General features: G+C 44.8%; 3 protein-coding genes across 3 annotated transcripts; all 3 read right to left on the bottom strand.

Annotated features, from left to right (window-relative positions):
- Positions 1-525: 525 nt before the first annotated feature.
- Positions 526-1,625, bottom strand: LOC107277966 (uncharacterized). Its single transcript, XM_015793061.3, has one exon. It carries the CDS (start codon positions 1,169-1,171, stop codon positions 710-712), a length of 462 nt encoding a protein of 153 aa, XP_015648547.1. The 5' UTR covers positions 1,172-1,625; the 3' UTR covers positions 526-709.
- Positions 1,626-6,443: 4,818 nt separating this feature from the next.
- On the bottom strand, positions 6,444-7,219 carry LOC4345754 (uncharacterized). The gene has a single exon (XM_015794155.3). The coding sequence runs from the start codon at positions 7,083-7,085 to the stop codon at positions 6,693-6,695; it is 393 nt and encodes a 130-aa protein (XP_015649641.1). The 5' UTR covers positions 7,086-7,219; the 3' UTR covers positions 6,444-6,692.
- A 4,295-nt stretch (positions 7,220-11,514) lies between these two features.
- Positions 11,515-16,458, bottom strand: LOC4345753 (uncharacterized). The gene has a single exon (XM_015794042.3). It carries the CDS (start codon positions 12,095-12,097, stop codon positions 11,663-11,665), a length of 435 nt encoding a protein of 144 aa, XP_015649528.1. The 5' UTR covers positions 12,098-16,458; the 3' UTR covers positions 11,515-11,662.
- Positions 16,459-20,482: the final 4,024 nt, after the last annotated feature.

Here is a 20,482-nt window from a genome sequence, read left to right as displayed (position 1 = left end):
TCTGCAATCCTGATCGACTAGGAAAAGTATGTTATGCCAGCCAGGCAATGATTTTACGTTAGAGACCCCTTCATGAGGATGATTCATCGTTTCAACCCTCCCATAATTGGGAGTCTTGGATAACATCTTCGTACCCGTCCGATCACTATTCGGCGGCCCAGAATCGATGGTTGACTTGATAAGATCATTTTCCGTCAAGGACCCTCTACTGACGTGTTCTTCTTCTTCTTCTTTTTCTTTTTCTTTTTCTTTTTCTGATGACCTAAAGCCGTTGTATGTCGATCGGTCAACGCCATTGATCGAGAAGCTGATCACGATTCTAATAGAAGAAATTCTCACAAAGAGCAGACAAAATATCTCAAGAACCATCGGCTCTATCTTTTGGCTTATGCTTATAAACCAAAATTTAAATTTTCAACCTTAAATTTAGAGTTGATTTTGGGATTTTTTTTCATCGTAGTTTATTTTACAGCCTTTGTTTTGAATCGCTAAGAACACGTATATAAAAGTTTTATTTACAAATTATTTTCCGTTTGCAAATATACCGTTTCGTTTATTCCGTCAATTAGCCACGATGGAGTCTACATTAGCACGCCGCAGCTCTGACAAAATTGAATCTACCTTCGTACATTATTATGTACTCAAATCGATTCAAATCCATTTACAGCTATCGGCATTGCATCCAAGCAGTAAAAAAAATGTGTTATAATTATCCCCTCGAAAGATTAGAATCCAACCCCCGTATCAACTTGAAGTAAATTATTTTGATACAAAAGTGGACAATATTGAGGCCAAACTGGAGAGTCCCACAGGTGAAGACCTTGGTGAGCCAGACCAGCCACGCCGCCATCGCCGCCGGCGCCGAGGAGGAGGCCACGTGAAAAGCCAGGAGCGCCACGCCGAGGACGGCGGTGGCGAAGCTGGCCATCTGGTACCACATCTGCTCCACGTCGCCGCCGGCCTCGCCGCGGAAGCAGCGCCGGCGGAGGCCGCCGCCGCCGCCGCCGCCGTCGTCGCAGGCCAGGCACCACCACAGGTAGGACGGCGCGACGAGGCCGTTGATGGCGACGAACAGCGCCGACTTCGCCACGGGGAGGGCCGCCTGCACGGCCGGCTGCGGCCGCGGCTCGCGCGGCGGCTCCAACTGGAGGAAGTCGATGACGGCCGCCATGGCTGGCTGCTGGTGATCGATCGAGGTAGGACAGTTCGGGTTCTTGGTGTGTTCTTGCTTGTGATTTGTGAATTGGCGGCACACACAGCGCGGGGTGAGCTCGTATATGTTGGTTGGGTTGGGTTGGTTCCAGTTTCGTCAGGTCAAGTCGTCGTCTACGGTGAGGTCACCGGCGAGACCGAGCTAGCCGAGGTGACGATCGACTCTGGCAGCCGCGCGTGGAGATCGACGGGGACGACGTGGTTTATCCGCGTGGGACGCTGCTCCATTTGGTTCGTTACGGTCCTACGGGGACGCGGTTAGTGACTAACCGGGTCATTACTCAGGTCAATGGTTTTCTCTGAGTATGTGAGTGTTTATGCTACTAGATGTCCCTTTTGAATCTGCTGAAGATGTAACTGCGTGCAGATAAAATAAGAAAATAACGTATGATTAATTGAGTTATAATTATTTAAACCTGAAAAATAGATTTTATTTAAGTAACTTGTAGTTTTCGCATGACATGTATAATTAGATGACGTTTCGGACAAACAATTTGCAAAGAAAATAAACTACATTGGAGTAACTTTTATACTACTATGAAACAAGGAAAAAAAAGTGACTCCAAATGTAGCTCCAATCATAAATTTGCTTCAGTTGTAAAGAACAACCCAGGAAGTGAACATACCAAACATGGTTAAAATAAATATACCAACGTTGTAAAGAACATTAATCCATTCGTATACAAATATAATCAATTTCCTCATAGTTTGAACATAAATTAATGTTCAAAATGAAACAATTTGAGCCTAATCACATCACAACAGCACGACAAAGAGTTATGCAAAGACGAGGACAGGGTTATCATGCAAAGACGGGTGGATAATATAAGACGTGATGGACCACGTTTTGAGGCAAAGGTAAAAGGCATTGATCCAATGCTGGAAGGTCCCAACCGTGGCGACCTTGGCGAGCCCGACGAGCCACCTAGCAACGGTGGCCAGGGCCTGCGACTGCGTCGACCGGCCGGGCACTGCCGTCGAGAATGCCATGTCTCCGACGAGGAGGGCCAGCCCGAGCACGGCGGTGACGAGGTTGGCCAGGTCGAAGCACCTCTGCTCCGCCACGCCGTCCTGGAAGAAGCACCGGCCGCCGTCGTCGCAGGGGCAGCTGCTGAGGTAGGACGGCGAGACGATCAGCCCGTTGCCGGCGACGAGCAGCGCCAGCTGCGCCACCCGTAGGTCGCCCACCGGCTGCGCTCCCGGCGGCCCCGGCCAGATGAACGCCATGGTGGATCGGCGGACAGGGGAGAAACAACTAGAGGTTTTCGGGCTAGCTCCACAATGAAGTGGGCTAGACGATATGGGTTTCAAGTCTCACCTCTTCTCCTTCCCTAATATCTGCTCTGCTCGAATTGTTGGCTGTTGATGAGTTGCTTTGTGAAGTGGCAGAGGAGCTGTGGAGGCGCTCATTTATAAGCATCGCCATGAACGGTTTGGTTCCGCTTGGGATGGGGATCGGGGAGTTTTCCTGGCTGAGTAGACGCGTGGAACGGGTGTCGATCCGTTGGATTCGGTGGTTCGTGTCGGGTCGTCATGACGCGGCTAAGTTTCCGTCTCTGTGGCATCGCACCGGCGAGGCCCAAGTAAAGACCGTTCACTCTCGAGCAATGAAAATCTTAACTACTTAACAAATTTACAACTTATTGATGTGAAAAAAAACGAATGAATGAAAGAAATGCTTAACTCTAGTGCATATCCTAAACTTTGATTACATGCAGATGTGCTAGTCAATTTGATTATGTAACAACAATATATATATAGTTATGATCAAATAACCGATTGGTTGACAAGCCGATGTAATGGTACTTAGCCGATGTCGATAAGGCTTTAAATAATCGGCTATATGTTCAATGTATATTCCGATGCTTAGATAAGCAATGAAAGAACTTGAACAAATAATCCAAGAGTCGATGATGATATAATGAAGTAATGATCCAATCGGCTAAAATCAACTTGTATATAATCCTTATAAGCCAGTGCAATATTGAGACAACTCATCGGCTGAAAACCCTGATGCTACCTTTATCGTCAACCAAAGAGCAAGTTAGTTCTTACAATTCCAAGTACGACTAATGCAGTACTAAGTATAAAAGAAAGTATAAGATCTAAACAACCAAGCCTTTCATTGTTTTTCAGAGTGGTCATGTCTTAAATTTAACTAAGACAATAAAACCATCAACAATAAATTTAACATATTATATAAGCGGCTAACCCTCCAATGAAACATTAGCATGAACATATCAGCTTGACAAGACTTTGATTATTAACAACAATTTAGTAGGTAGAACCTAATCGATGCAACACGAGATTGCATATAATAATCTAATACTCAATGAGCCGATAAATTTGTCTAATATGATGGATCTAACAAATCTATTTAAAACAACATTGTGATTGTAGAGATATATAGGCTAAGACATAAAATCAGACCTAATCGAGACAGTCCCAACTAAACCGATGTGTCTCTAAACACAATGCTATTAAAATAGAATCGAAACATCAGGTAGGCAAATATATCGACCGAACTAGAACGATCTAAGAGATCGAAGCGATGTAGCCTTGAACAACACCAATGTAGCCGATATATTCACCAGGGCCAACGGAACATAGGGCTTACCCCTTCGCCGGAGATCGAAGTCAATGCAGCCCGCGTCAGGTGCTAAGTTCCGTCAGTGATAATAAATAAATACATTGGAAAAGAGGGTGGCGATACGCCGGGAGTAGTTATATTGATCGAGGATAGATCACAATGACCCTGTATATACATATTTATACTCATGGGTAGATACTAGTCCATATTGGACACGACGCATGTTTCCTAAATACAAAAGAAAATATACAAGTACTAATCGGATACTAGATAAAACTTTCTAAAGATAAAGGAAATTTACTAAATCCTACGTAATTAATAGATAGAATTAAACTGCCACGGCATAGTCTTCATGATTCTTTCTTGAACTCATACTCTTCTGGATAAGCTTTCCATCAGTTGATTGTGCTCTTTCCTTAACCGAATCCACTAAATAATTTTACCAAAAGTTGACGTTAACACAACTTTTCGTTCATCACTCATTTTTTGGTCCGTAAGTCCGATCCAACGATGACCTCCGTTCCACACACGCGAGTAACACATCGTGTAAGGGTGGATAAAGCACAAATTCAAAAATAAATACAAAATCCAATCGGACAATTCATCAAAAGAGAAAAGGAATATGAAGAATAATAAAAAAACGCACAAATTTTATCTTAAATCTTCGTCATCGCCTGATTCTCCCGCGGGAAGCCGCCGTCGCCGCCGGATCCACTCGTGGGAAGCCGCGGGAGGGCACCGCCACCACCGCCGCTCGCGGTAGGGAAGGGCGCTGCCCCACGCGGTCGCGGTGGGGGAAGGCAATGCCGCTACTCACAGGGAGGAGGGCACTGCGGCAACACGTGGTAGGGAAGGGCGCCGCCACGGCCGCTCACGGTGGAGGAATGTGCCACTGAGAGGAAGGAGAATGAATTAGGGTTTAGGATTCAACAGTGCAATGCTTTATCTAAATCACGAGTGATCCTAACCGTTCGATCGAATCCGGTGGCTCTCAGCGCTCCTACGCCGACTTGGGCCATGGCCACTTGGGCCCTGTTCACTTAACATGCCATGATGTGAAAAAGAGATATTTGAGCCGTCCTTCTAAATATGGGCCTAATTACGTTTTATTTATTCTCAATCGATTTAAACTGTTTCTGCATTAAAAATTGCTAAAATTTGAAATAGTTTTTTCTTCTCCAAATTAAACTATTTATAGCTAAATGGAGTAAAAAAATGTAATTATTTATTTGTCATGATATATAATTTAAATTTAAACTAAAAATTAATAATATTAATTATTTTTTAATTCTGTATGGACTCTAGATTCTTCTTCCAGTATTCCTATTTTTTTAATTCTGAAATTTTATTATTCCTAATTGTATTTCTATATGAACTCTAATCTCATCTATCAATATTTCTTATTTTTAAATTCCGAATTTAATTTCTTTTCTTAAATTGTATTCAACAAAAAAAATAAAAAATAGGAATACTTTGTATTATGTTGTATTACTTACATAGAGAGATTAGTCTATCCAGCTCAGGTAATTTTTTCCTTGCAAAAGATTTGTTCTATGCAGGTATTCGATCGGACACTACACATATATAACATGATTTTTTTAAAAAAAGGAAAAAAAGAGTCCTTGTCTTAAATGAGTTCTCCTTATTTTTTTATTATACTCTAATTAATATGAGAATTTCTAGTTCTTGGAGAGCTAACGTGGAGGCTAATTTTTTCTATTACTTTATTAAGTTAATAGGTTAATAGATAGATAGATCATTACCATAACATTAGTTTTTTTCCGTTCTAACGCACATGCATTTTTTATAGTAAGTAACAATATTTTTAAGGTAATAATAGAATCCGTTCCCACCTTTACTCTAAATAAGATTAAACCAATTATCATAAAATTTAGAGGACAAATAACTGCTAACTATAAAATTACAACTTGATTACAACAACTTGATTACAAATCCATTCTTCCTATATAATTGGAACCCACTAAGTGCAATGATTGCTATAAAGAAGATCTCTCAGCTAGCCACGTCATCAGAATCATCTCAGCCATTAGATCAACGTGTCTTTGACCATTAGATCAACTAACCTCCGATGCTAATAGAAATAAATCAGGCCTGATCAACTCCCCTACACAGAATGTGAGACAATGCAAGACACCTGCTGATTGTCGCACCTGAACCCATTCTGCGTGACGTGATATTGTCTCAAGACTAAATCATGGTTCTCGATGTTTTTAGTCATCAGAACATTTTGCATACATCTTCGCAGCCATCCAGTAGTATCTCAGTACAATAAAACACAAGTCAGTTTGGGAATATAGCTGGGTTGCTTTGCTCATTGAATCGCATATGTTCGATACACATTGAAATGAAAAATGGACGTTTAGGCACAATTTTATGTCAGCGTCATGAATCTGCCCCCTTTTTTCATGCAAGTTTGTTCACATCTTATGTCAACATTATGATCCATTTTATATATTTTTAGAAAATTTTCCACTATGCCCGGCGCAAAGCGCGGGGTATCAACTAGTAACTATTAAGAATACCGCCACCATAAGACATAGCTATGACTGGCGTCGTTATTTCATCCAACGGCTTATAAGTTGCTCCCTCTAACCTCCGTTTCCATAATATAGCGTAGTCGTTACAAGCAGTACAAGTGCTTTCGTTAACATTATGAGCCGATTAGCCCACCAGCAACTAAATAATTGTTTGTACAGAGACTGTAATATGCAATATTCATTGTACAGGTGTACACAGTACACCACCTCATGTTAATATCCATCTGATCCAGTCACTGAAATACATAGTGGTTTTGGTTTTTGGACGCAAAGAATGAAAGAATCACATCATATCAGCACGACAGAAGAGAGTTGCAAGGACGAGAAGCTAATTAGTATCTGATGCACAACATTTTCAGGCACAAGCAGAAAACATAGACCCAAAGCTGGAGGGTCCCAACCGTGGCGAGCTTGGCGAGGCTGACAATCCACCGCGCAGCAACAGTGACCGAGGCCACCTGCGGCCGGAACGCCGCCGCCGAGAAGAATGCCATCTGGCCGAGCACGAGGGCCAGCCCGAGCATGGCGGTGACGAGGTTGGCCAGGTGCAAGCACCTCTCCCCAGCGCCGTCGACGAAGCACGGGCCGTCGTCGTCGCAGCAGCGGCGGAGGTAGGACGACGGCGAGATGAACCCGTTGCCGGCGACGAGCAGCGCCAACTTCGCCACCTGCAGGTCGCCCACCGGCTGCGCTCCCGGCGGCCCAGGCCAGAAGAAGGAGGCCATGGTGGATCGGCCAGGAACGGAGACTACTCTGCTCTACTTCTTTTAATAATGAAAAGTTGTAAAACCCGGCTTCTACACCAACGGAGTGTACGATCTGCTATCTGTTCAAAGCTTCAAATTGTTGGCTGTCGAGTTAAGTTGCTTGTGAAGTGGCAGCGGAGGCGCTCGTTTATATGCATCACATATGTAGGGTTTTGGTTCGCTTGGGAGTTGGGAATCGGCGAGTTTTCCTGCCCGCGTAGACGCGTGGAACGGGTGCCGATCCGTTGCGCGGTGGTTCGTGTCAGGTCGTCGCGTATGTAAATGTTTGGAGAGGCCCTCGTTATGCGCTACAGGTTTCCATCTCTGTGGCTGTGTGTCATCGCACCGGCGAGTGAGTTAAACAAACTTCCGCATTCTATTCTAGTACTACAAATTTACGAATGAGTGTAAAATTTAATATTAGGTTTATTTAATATATAACACTATTTAGTTCATGAAAAATTTTATAATTCTTGAGAAATTAGCTAAAGGTACTAAGATTTTAGACTAAAAATTTTGGTACTTCGAGATAACTAATAACTGAAGATACCAAATTTTACACTAGAAAATATAATATCTCCTATTACCATATGAAGGACACCCTTAGTTCATAAAAAAAATTGGAGGGAGGTTACCCGTGCGTTGCACCATGGGTTGGATTTTGGGAGATTTTCTTTAAGCGGTTCATTTAAAATGAGAGTGAGCGTTTTTTTAAGAAGGAAGAGTATGGTTATGCTTTTAAAGTAGTTAAAAAATACATATAATTATGATGCTCCATATAACATACATACCTAAACATAATAATAGCATTCTAGTTACTAATTAATAGCACTTGTCAACAACTAATCTTACCATTTTAATTACTAATTAATAGCAAAACATGCTAATATCATTAATCATATTCTAATCAACTCACTAATCATGTACTAATCAACATCCTAAAGAAGGTGGATGGCTTCATCCGCCCAAAAAACCGGATCCCTTCATCCAGTATGTTGAGTAAATATTTCCTTTTCTAGACCGCCCCATCCACACTGTTCTTAGGGTGGATCTAGCATGGGGTTAACGGGTCTCGAGCCCCCACTACTGGCTCGAATACTATGGGAACCCCCACTAAATTTTTTAGCTATATGTAGATGGAAAGAAAGGCTATAACTTTATCTAGTTTGTTTAGACTCTCCCGCTATATCTTCCTAATCCGCTACTACCTGCCCTCTAACTAAACACCCCAATAAAATGGATAGCCATCTCCCATCTAGTCCCATTTACCTAACCAAACACACCATTAGACTCATGAAAATTTATTTATAGAATAAAAAGTCAAGAAACACAATGCATGATGAGCTATGATTACATCTCCCTCGGGAATAATAACAAGTCCTTTTTTAACAGGACAGCCAAACTTTTGATATACATGGGGAAATATTAGAACAACTGAGCATGGCTGGGAAATTGTCTTGCAGATTTTGCCATGTTATCTGTCAGTGTGTTAATTTCTCAGGAGATCCATTGTGCGTGTGTTTAGTTGGGGAAAAAGAAATTTTTGGGTGTCACATCGAACGTTTGACCGGATGTCGGAAGGGGTTTTCGGATACGGATGAAAAAACTAATTTCAGAACTCGCCTGGAAACCGTTTGACGAATCTTTTGATACTAATTAAGCCGTCATTAGCACATGTGGGTTACACTTATAGCTAATCATAGACTAATTAGGCTTAAAAGGTTCGTCTCGCGATTTCCCCCATAACTGTGCAATTAGTTTTTCTTTTTATCTATATTTAATACTTCATGCATATATCTAAAGATTTGATGTGATATTTTTGGGAAAAATTTTTGGGGAACTAGACGGGCCCTGAATCTTGTGATCCTCGCCAGTTGCTCCAGCCGCGCCACCGGTGGGTGGGTCGCCCATCTTGGTCAGCGGCCCCGGCCAAGATGAAGTCCAGGTGACCAGGTCCACAGTGTAATCGGACATTCGGGCACTCTGAACCGTACTCTCTGCTTCAACTTGTTGCTCGCGTGTAGCAGCTGGAACCGGTCGTTCTGGTTCACTGGGGTCGTCGGAACGCGGCTAAGTTTCCGTCCCGCGGTGCCCGGGAGAGCCGAGTCGGGAGTCGCGGGAGCAAAAAGTTTCGTTTAGTCGCTAGTACTTGGTTCGTTTTGGAGACGCTCGCTCGTAGCCACTTATTTGGGTTTTTTTCCAGTTTGTGTGTTGGCGCGTCCCACGCACCGGGAGCAATCAATCGCACCATTCTGGATTCTGGACCTGTTCAATCGCCGGTGCTGGGTTGTACTGAAGACCCCGGGTTCTTAAGGGCAGGGTTTCCCATTCGTTTTGACCGGGGTTACTGCACCCCTGCCGTAGGACGATTACCGCGGTAATCGCACGTTAACCACACAAAAATCGTGTAGAACCTCTTTTTTTTTCATGCAGAACCTTTTCTAAGTAAATTTCACATGACTACATTTTCAGTTGTTCAAGTTGTAGAAAATTACATATATTTTAACACTTAACACTTAACTACATATATTTTGATATTAAAGTTTCATAAAACTACACTATTAGAGAATGGATCCACCCGCGAGATGATGTGCGGTTGTTTCACCTAGGATGCGAACTTGAGTGCTTCATCCGAGGTCGAACATTCACGATGCCACGTCCGCATTGTAAATATATGTAGATAAACAATCACGTCGTCTTGCAGGTGGATTCGTTCGTTGATAGTATAGTTTTGTGAAACTTCAATACTAAAATATATGTAGTTAAGTGATAAGTGTTAAAATATGTACATTGTTATACAAGTTGGACAATAAAACATGTAGTTTTGTGAATTTTACTCTTCTTTTTAAGAGAGAGGAAATTTTAAGCACAAAATCAACCGTTCAAAACCATGAAAAGGAATAAGCCTAGCTACTTCTAAAGAGCAATTTTACGGTCCTTGAGAATGTACCATGAGGTACCACTTTTTCAATTGTAAATTTGGTAAATTTTGCACTAAATTTTTGGTACATCTTGGTACCTTCTCAAGAACCGTAGAATTACTCCTTCTAAAAACACTAAAGGAAGGGAAAAGTAGAAGATTAAGAAAATACGTAAAACAATATGAGTCATTAGAGTATAATTAATTGAGTATTAATTATTTCAAAAGTGAAAAATGGATAATACCATATTTAAATCCACTTTCCTATATATTTTTTTAAAAAAATACCTTTTAACCGTTCAATATCTGCGCACGCGAAAAACGATGCACTATTTTTTCTCACGGTGCTTCAAATGAAAGCAGCCTTAGGCTACAATACTATGAAACTGTCATGTAAGGTATTTGGTAGAGTTTTATTTTTATCTAAGTTCAAACATTTTTTTTCATGTAATTTAGTAAGTTTTTATTAGTTATAAGTTTATCTCATGCAGTTTTGTAATTCTTTTTATAGGTTAGAATAGTTTATTGTTTAATCTTTTAGGAGAAATTGCATAAATCATTATAATTGTCACCCTGTTTTGAGATTCCATCGCATAACCCATTGTGTTGGAAAAACCACTCTACCCTCGCCCTCTCCCTGACACATGAGTAACTGATTCGGTCCATTTTTTACTTGAATCCCGGCGGACCATATCAACTAAGCCAAGCTAGGTAGTGTGGTTTGTGGTGAGTCCGACTTAAGCATTTGGGTAATTTTGGCCTCACAATATTTGATGGGTGGGCTTTTGCGACAAAATAGGTTATGGGGTGGTTTATGTAATTTTGTCAATCTTTTAGTAGAAACAGATTTTGTTTGCATAAGTAGGTATTGATAACAACCAGTGGATTATATCTAAGAGGTGAGAATTGTGATTAAAGTTTTTGAAAATTTTCCATGTGCTTAAAATCTAGACACTCCCATAATTTATAACGGAGTTAGCATAGAACTACATATTTAGCCATAATATAACAAAGCGGCAAATTTAGCACTAATTTTATTTGCCAAACAACGTATATTTTAGAAGTTTTACTAGGATAACTATGGCATGATTTAACCTTTAAAATATGTGGATTTACATATTGTTTTTAAATTCATAGTTTTACATTGCTGTGCAAATATTGCTTTTTGTTTGCCATTCCCTTCTAACCTACATGTCATATTCTACCTGTCATATCATGGAGCATATACTTCAATCATCGAATAGAAAAACCGATAATTTGCCCTGAGAAAAAGTGGAAAGCTAACAGCGAAACTTATATTGTCCGAAAGGCGAAAGTGTTCGCTGACAGGAACGCGCCACAAGCGTTCGCTCCCACATTAGCATTCCCGAGACATGGACGCCGTGCGCACGGTTTCCTGGTTCCGAAGAGGGATTCTAATCATCAAAATGGATGTATTACATGTTAACATAGTTATTAAATTCGATTATAGAAATCGATTTCTTCAAGTTATATAAAAATAATAAATTAAATTTTAATTAATATACGCAAATGAACATTGAATGCCATTCTCGCATTGAAGTTCATCAATCTTTTTACAACGTGAATAAAAAAGCCTCAAGAAAAACAAAGGAGAAATGGCCTTCGGTTCCTCGCCTCATTGTTTCAGCCTCACGAGCTTGATAAAGATGCAGAAGTCATGCGCGAACGCGGTCACCGCGATGGTCTCCGTGAACCTGGTCAGGTGTTCGACCATCACCTGGACAAGCGGCGACACGGCGGCGAGCGGCGGCATCACCACCACCGCGACGCCGCCGACGACCATGCCGAGGAAGAGCGCCGCGCAGTTGAGCCACAGCGCCCTCCCCTCCACCCTGACGTCGGGGCAGTACTGCTCGCCGCCGGCGCCGCACTGCAGCGACACCAGCAGCATCAGCCCGGCGACGGCCACCGACACCGCGCACTTGGCGGCGCGCGCCGGCTCGGCGGAGTTGTCGGCGAGGAGGTCCCGCGCCATCGGCGGCAGCGCGAAGGGGACGTACCTGGACAGGAGCGCGATGATTGCGAAGGCGAGGAAGAACGGCACGTCCATTGATTGTTGCTAATTAAATCTAGAACTTAATTAGCAGCTTAGCTCATAGTAATATATATCAGATCGATCGAGTTCTTGATGCAAGATGCAATCGCGTAGGGTAGAAGAGATGGCGAGGCATGAGTGGACTTGGACACGGTCGTCGTCGTCGTCGCCGCGATGGAGCTTTCATCTGTGGCATGCAGCCTCGCAGCAAGCTCGCCGGTTTGGTTGGTGTCATATAATATGGTGTACAGTGTAGACTATGCTTTGAAACTTTTTTTGCTGCTGAAAAAGTTACTGTGATTAATTATCAGTAATTGCTAATTAATTAATGTTGCGTTGCATCTGATTTGTCACACTATATACGACTGAAACAGCAAATTGACTTGAATGCGATTTGCTAAATGGTGAATCGAGCGTTGACCTCGACAGTTGACTCTCAACGTAACGCGGATGAAGTTAAAGAACTCGTCACAGTACATGATGCAATCTGAAGAGGATAAATGATTGGGCCTCAATTAGTGCACGCCATGGACTAAGCCTGCACATCGCACTTTAAATTAAGTATATTATTCCAACTTACTTCCAAACTACTCCCTATATCTCGAAATGAGTCCAACTCTAGGGATGCATTACCATGTTTAAATTCATCCCTAGAGTTCGACTTTTTTTTGATAGAGAGAATATTTAATGTGTGATATGATATTAAGCAAAAATGAATCGAGTACGGCCGCTTGGAGGGGAGGTGGCATGTCGAATTGTGGATGCCACATAGTAGGTTTGGTGGTGCAAAGATCATGTCCATTTGATAGACTGTTCAGTAGATTATTGTCACACCCCAATTCGGCACTGCCATACAACGGCACCTGACAGGAGCGTGTCGTAGAAAAAACGGCGTGAACCGCTTCTTACGAATCCGCGATTACAGTACCAGTCCCAGGACATAGTGCTGGTACCCACGATGAAAAATATGAATCATTGCAATCCTTAAAATAAATAAAGGACTTATTTACCTTAACTTAGGTTGCAGCTCAGAACAGCCCGAGAATGCAACCGACGACGCGGACGAGGAAAACACCAACAACAGCAGCAGCAGCGGAACCAACGGACTAACACCCAACACCACAGGCGACGGCTGGGAACCAGGACGAAACCCTAATCTTCACTTCACTTTATCTTCTCTTCAGGGCGGAGGAACTATATATATTTATATAGAGCAAGGGTGAGTACTTTCGTACTCAGCAAGTCACGGGAATTTAGGTGTTTGATGCAAGCTTGGAAGAGAGGCAAGGTTGTTTTGGTAAATCTTTTGTTTGAAATCATTTTGAAATCACTAAGTGATTTATTTCTTTTTAAGTTCGGGTCGAAAAGAGACTTGCGTATCAAATTTCAACAACTCAATTGATAATGTACCAACCTCCCGGGTCAGATCATTACTTCTCGGCTCCCAGAGCCATTTCACTTGATTAAATCGGCTCCCAGAGCCTTTTTCATTTTCTTGGACTCCCAGAGTCCAGCTGCCCAGCAGCACAACAATCCGCTTCCACTCGGGAAGCCTAGTCTATGATGCCCGCAGACATCCCGAATCACATAGATTCGTTTCTGACCACTCAGGTCATCCATCTGCCACATAGGCTGATTCTGGTTACGATTCCCACACCACAACAACTTTTCACCAAGCACAAGCAAACAAATCTACGCAACGGGAACCACCTTACATCCGCCCATTACCGTGGGCACGGCTGTTCGAACAGTAAGTTAACCTCTGCAGAGGGGTACACTTTACCCATAAGATACGAACTTATTCCAAACACCCATCGGTATCGGAGGTTCGCAACAAAGCCTTTCCCAAGCCGACCCAGGGTTACCTCATGCCACATAGAAGAATCAAATCCTCACATAAATATAGGCCATTTTAGTTTTCACAAATCAAACTCCAACCACCTTGATCGGTAATCTGGCAAGCTTCGCGTTCTTGCCTTACCAGGAACCCGGGTTGGCTCCAACTGACCCCGCCCCGGCGTTCCCAACTATTGGCATGCGAGGTTTCCCTGAACCGACTAGTTACTTAGCTAGGGTGTCCCATACCACCTTGTGGTTGCACTTTGTTATGCTTGATGAGTTTCACACAGGAATCGGTCCTTATATGCGAATACGGGACAGCGCCACGCAGGCACCACCCCCGCATCGCGAGTTTTCACAATTCATTTTATTTTTAAACACACCGACACCATATGTCGGGTTTTCAAGGCTTCTCAAACCCATTTCCCAATTTTTCGACAATCAACGGTGTATATGAGGTATTAGGTATACGCGCTCAGAGAGCACGGATACCGAGGTACCACAAGAGTGGAGCGACAAAGAATTAGGGTAGTACAGCCTACAGGAATTTGTGCGACTACTGGGTAGGTCCATCGGATTGGCACGCAAACCGAGGCCAAGCAAGTTAAGTGTGTGATTCTACTAATGCAAGTTGAAAACAAAACAATAATGAGTTTCCAATTATAGGAGCAAATGATCAAACGGTGACTTGCCTTGCTCAAGGTCTTCACGAAGCTTCACGAATCTTCGAGAAATCCCACGATCGACAAAAATCCGGTAACCGCAACTATACGCAAACAATCAAAACCTAAACAAAAGACCAAGAAAAGGATCCTATTTAGACTAAATAATAGTGCCATTAAATAGATCTCGATTTTACGGGAATACTGGAAGTGGAACGGGGTTAATCAGAATTACGGATCGGGAGATATGAATTTTGGGAGTTTAATTGGAATTTCTGGACAAGGAAATGATTTGTCGAAATTTTTTTGGAATGCGGGCAATGATTTATGAATTTTATGGAAAAGAGTATTCTCAAGAATATTCTTTTATCACTCATTGACATGTGGGACCAACATATGGTGAGAGAGAGGTGAATTGGGAGGGAGCAGATATAGACTTTTGGTCACTGTGTTTGGGAAAGGAGCAAAGATGGACTTTAGCTTTTGGGTGGGGGTACTGGGCTCGGCATGAGGGAGTATAAGTGGACTTTGGTCGATTGGACCGGGGGAGCAGCGCAGCCCAACGGCTGGCGAGGCCGAGAGGGGGGGGGGCTGGCTGACGGGGCGTCAGCTTGACCCGGTCAAGCCCACGTGGACAGCCACGTTGGATGGAGGAAAGGGAGGGGAGGCCGGGCGGCCGATCTGACGGCTGGCGGCGAGCGGTGCATACCGGCGAGCGGCGGCGAACCGGGAGGGGCGGCGTGCACCGGAAGCAAGCGGGGATCAAGGGGAGCTAATTCAACGGTGCGGATGAGGGAGAGGCGGCGCGGCGGCGGCTGGCGACGGCGGCCGTGCGGCGGCGGGATGGGTGGCACGGCGCGGGCGCGGCCGCGGCGGCGCACCGGGGAGGCTCGAGAGGGCTCGGGGGTGGTGGCGGCGCCGGGAATCGGCGAGAGACCGGCCGGCGGCGGCGCGCGACGGCGCACGGCGGCGGCGGAAGCAGAGCTACGGCGGGGCGGCACAACACTGAGTGGGGCGTCGCCGGGAAAACAGAGAGGGGGCGCGAGAAGTTACGGGAGGACGACGACGAGCTGGTTAGACGAGAGAGAAGGGCCGACGACGGCGCGCGACTGCTCGGTGGCGGACGCAGCACCGCGTGTGGTACGAGGAGGAAGAAGGCGGCGATGCGGAAACAGAGCGCACGGCGAGCTACGCGAGTGCGGGGACAGCGAAAAAGGAAGCCGAGGAGCTCACCGACGGGAGGAACGGTGTCGGCGGCGAGTTGGGGATAGGAAGGGATGGAAGGCGGAGGGTAGCACGCGACCGAGCGGCGGCGCACGGCGGATGACGCCGAGGCGGCGCGGCGTCGAGGCGTGTGCGCCGGGGAAGGAGAGATGGAGTGCGGCGATGGGGCGGCGCAGAGCTCCTCGTCGACTCCTCGTGCGCACGTCGGCACGCGCGACGGCGGAGGAAGGGCGACAATGGCGCGGCGGCAGAGGGAAGTAAAACGGGAAGAAAAGAGGGGGAGCTCGGGCTTGGGTTTTATAGGTGAGGAGGAGAGGTCGGTTTAGAGGAGGGAAACCGACCTTGGCGGTTGAGCGCTCGGCTGGCGCTCGGCGGGCGGTCACGAGCGGGAGCGGCGTTTTCGTGGGCTGCGCGAAACGTGGCGACGGCGAGGATGCAAAGGGGCGGTGGAGGCGGTGGATCGTGCGGCGGGAATTGAATCACGGGCGCGGGAGCATCGGCGTGGCGCGGTCAAGGTGGGGGCACAGGCGTGGCAGGACGTTGTCGGCGTCCTCTGCTTCCGCGCGCAAGAAGACAAGGGCGAGAGGAGAGAGGCCGGGTTTAGAAGGGAAAAAGTGAGGGAGGACGGTGGAAAGGGAAGCCTCTCCCTTCCGTTTTGGGCCGCGGGCAGGCGAGGCGCGTGGGAGCGGCGTCCTTGCCAGTCGGCCATGCGCGCGAGAAACGGCAGCGCGGTTGGGATTTTGGGCGGCGTCGGCGGGAGTCAATGAGAGAGAGAGAGAGAGATAGAGGGTGAGAGAGAGCGAGGAAGAAGGAGAGAGCGAGCGCACACGCGCAACGCACGTGCGAGGGGGAGGAGGAGGAGCGGCTGAGAGGAGATGGGCCGAGGAGAAAACGGCCCACAAAAATTCGAGGGAGGCAAAATAGACTTTTTCGGAGGAGATTAATTCGAAGAGAATTTGAACTTGGAATTTGACTTAGATTTCGGAATTGGGATCTGGATGAGAGGAAGGAGTCGACGGAGGATTCAAGATGGGGTTTTGGATATTTTGGATCTGGGGAAGTATTCGGCGATGATTCAAAGAGAGGGATAGAATTTCAGAGTTTGATTTGGAGACATGAGTCGGAAGAGGAATTTCGAGGAGGCAATTTTTGATGGTGACGAGAGGGATCAAGGACGGATTTGAATTGAGATCTTGGCACAACTTAGATTCGCACACAAAGAACGGAAATTTTCGCATATAAAATTTTGCCGAATTAGTTTTTAACGTCTCACGAAAAGCGGAGCGTTACAATTATCCGGATTATCTACTTATTTACAAAAATAAATCAAACATATTTAAAAATAGCATTAAAATGTTATATATAAGTAGAAGAAAGTTTTTTTAAGAAAATATTTTTCAAAGCGCAAAAACAAATAATCCAACGAATATTTTTTTTAAAAAACGAGGCACGAGTTTTTCTTATATTGGGGCAATTTTTGGGTTCCTTTTGAGTTCTTCAAGACTAAATGGAACCTCCATGATACACCAGTGATTTTCATGATACATCGATCCCCATATGATAACAATAAAAACATACTCAAAAGCTTGTGGGTTTGTTTGCCACAATCTGACCATTTCTGAACAGTGCAGAGTCCATTGCCACAGTTATAGACTTACATTTTTTTTGCACTAAATGTGCTCTATTTGTCACTCTTATCTTCTAGCCAAAATATATTTTCTTAAGTGAACCGTATGAAAGGATCCTACAATATTACTACAGTATATAAGTAGTTATGTAGTATTTACATGTAAAAAGTGTAAAATCTCCCACAAATACATAATCAATTTTACTATCATAGCATCCGAAGTGCTAGGGTATTCTAATCCTAGTTTTTAATCCTAAATGGTTTGAAGAAGAGTAAATGGCACCCACGGTACAACAACTTAGCGGGTGGGTGCGATATAGTGAAAAACTTGAGAATTGAACGTTCGAGTGCAGCAACTTGACAAGTGGGTGCGCATTCTAGTATAAGAACTTGGCAATTTACTATTTTGTTGAATCAACTTAGCTAAGCATATGCTAGATGAGTTTTTTTCATTATGTCAATATGCCATTACATAGCAACTCTACAGATATTATCTTATAATATTGAATTTAATCTTTAAGAATTATACTGCCCATCCAATTTACATCCAATTACCTTTAAGAATTTTTGTTTTCTTCACCTTCCCAAAATCTCAACCAAAATATAATAATTTCTACATCCAGTTTAATTGACTTTCGGTGGTAAAAATATAAATATACTTATATGCAAATCCACGCTAGTATATTGTCAAAATAAGTACTTAAAATTGAATATGTATAAAAAAAGTGCTCCAAATAATTAAGTTGTCACATAACTTCTTAACTTATTGTATTAAAATCGTATATATCTTGTAAGTTATTGCATTTATGCGATCACTTATAAAGTTCTTGTACTAAATTGCACTTACCTATCAAGTTGTTACACCAGAACGCTCATTTCTTAAGTTCTTGTATCAAATTACACCCACTTGCCAAGTTGATGCACCGTGTGTGCAATTTACTCTTTGAAGAATTTGGGATTTGGCTTGAGTGCAGTGAGTCCAAAATAAAGCATATTGCTTTTGTTGTTTCTTGTTTAGGATCCTAACAAGAAGGCACCGGGGTATGATGCATTTGTTACTACTGGATGGTCTAGTTGGAACAAAAAGTTTGGATCAAATAATCATGTGGGGGATGTCAATAGTGCTCATAACCAATCAAACGAGAGATTGTGATGCCTTGTTGTCACAAGACCAGCACATTTATGTTGCACTGAAAAGACAATGTGATACTGACAAGATTCAATGTTGCTCGATTGTTATTGAAGCAAGGGTTGCCTTTTCAGGTCACGACGAATCTGTATCATCCATGAATAAAGGGAATTTCAAGGAATTTCACGACTATACAGCTCAACGCAATCTAGCACTAGTATGGTGACAACTGACAACACATAATGCTCCTGGTAATAATCTGATGGTGTCTTTAGAGACTCAAAACAATATAGTTCACTGTTTTGCAGCTGAAATGTTCTATTCTTGATAAAATTGGGCATGATGTATTTTGCTTGCTAGTTGATGAGTTGAGGGATGTATCTTGCAAAGAAAAAATGGCAATGGTTATGCGATATGTAGACAAACAAGAATTTGTTAAAGAGAGATTTGTCGGCCTTGTTCATGTTAAAGAGACCGATGGAGCCAAATCTCTTAGCTCACTGTTTTGGTGTTTCTCTTAAACATCTCAACGCACAAAGAAACACGGTGTACAAGAACAAGAACATTTTTCTTCGCTATCTTTTCTTATCTTCGTAAGCCTTGAGTGAACCAATGACCTCCTCCGTGGCGCTTGTGTTCATGCTCCCAAAGAATGTTAGACAATATGGTTTAGATATGCATGGTTGAGTTTTATCTCTCTAAACCTAGATCCTTATCCTCCCGATTCTGTTGCTATAACTCGGTAGAGTGGTTATGGACAGGCATATATATGTACGCACTCCGTGATTAATCCAATCTACGTTGAGTTCCTTCGTTTCATATGGTATCAGATACGGTATCGCTTCCGCTCCACACCTAAACCCTATCACTGCTTCCCTATGGCGCCCGAAAACACATCGACGGTGCCCATTCCCGATGCAACCTCCGCTGCGATCGACGAGGCTGTCAAAGCCGTCGCCGACGCCGTGCGTAACTCCTTCACCCCCTCCTCCGGCTCTGACGTCGACCCCACCACTGGAGAAGCGGTCGTCGCCGCCGCTGCTCGGCGCGCATCCAAGGCCGCCCACGACGCGCTCTCCACTGCCCTCGCGTCCTTCCTCTCCACCACGTCTTCGTCGGCCATGTCAACCTCGGATGGTGCCCCGCGCATCCCTGCCTCCACCGCGCCGGCCACTACCGCCCCGGCGTCCACCGCTCCTTTCTCTGTTCCCCCCGGCGCTCCATCTATACCACCGGCGCTGGAACAACTCTTCACCGCGGCACGTCTCGCTACTGGACTAGGCGCCTGCGGCAACTACGACGACACGGCGCCCATCTTCCCGGCTTCCCCGGTGACTTCATCCCTATCGCGCCAACTCGTCCCGCCGCACCACCTCTCAACAACGAGGCCCGCAACGCCCTGCACGCGCAGGCTGTTGGTGTACTGAACGTCAAGGCGCTCGTCCCCATCACCCTTGACGTCGGCGCCACCAACTTCACAAGATGGCGCGGCCTCTTCCTCGTGGCCCTTGGCAAATACGCCTTGACGGATCACGTTATCTCCGACAACTACTTTCCCGATCGCGCCGACTGGCTCCAGATGGATTGTGTCGTACTTGGGTGGCTCTACAGCTCCATCTCCGCTGATCTCCTTCAAGAGGTGATGACCCACGTCGCCACTGCCCGGTCGGTGTCGCGCGCTCTCGAGCTCCAATTCCTGGGCAACAGCGAACGCCGTGCTCTCACCCTCGAGACCGAGTTCCGCATGCTACATCAAGGCGACCTCTCCATCACAGACTATTGCTGCAAGATGAAGGCCATGGCGGACACTCTCGGCGACCTCGGCTATCCCGTTCGGGATCGCTCTCTCGTCCTCGCCACACTAAACGGTTTGAATTGCAAATATGATCATATGCAAACCCTAATCACCATGCAGCGTC

This window comes from Oryza sativa, chromosome 8 (genome assembly GCF_034140825.1).
Source record: "Oryza sativa Japonica Group chromosome 8, ASM3414082v1".
NCBI classification, from domain to species: Eukaryota; Viridiplantae; Streptophyta; class Magnoliopsida; order Poales; family Poaceae; genus Oryza; species Oryza sativa.
The sequence above is the reverse complement of the archived record's forward strand: the minus strand, read 5'-3'. Positions and strand labels throughout refer to the sequence as shown.

Coding starts and splice junctions, on each gene's coding strand:
- LOC107277966 (XM_015793061.3), bottom strand. CDS start 1,171: ATGGCGGCCGTCATCGACTTCCTCCAGTTGGAGCCGCCGCGCGAGCCG.
- LOC4345754 (XM_015794155.3), bottom strand. CDS start 7,085: ATGGCCTCCTTCTTCTGGCCTGGGCCGCCGGGAGCGCAGCCGGTGGGC.
- LOC4345753 (XM_015794042.3), bottom strand. CDS start 12,097: ATGGACGTGCCGTTCTTCCTCGCCTTCGCAATCATCGCGCTCCTGTCC.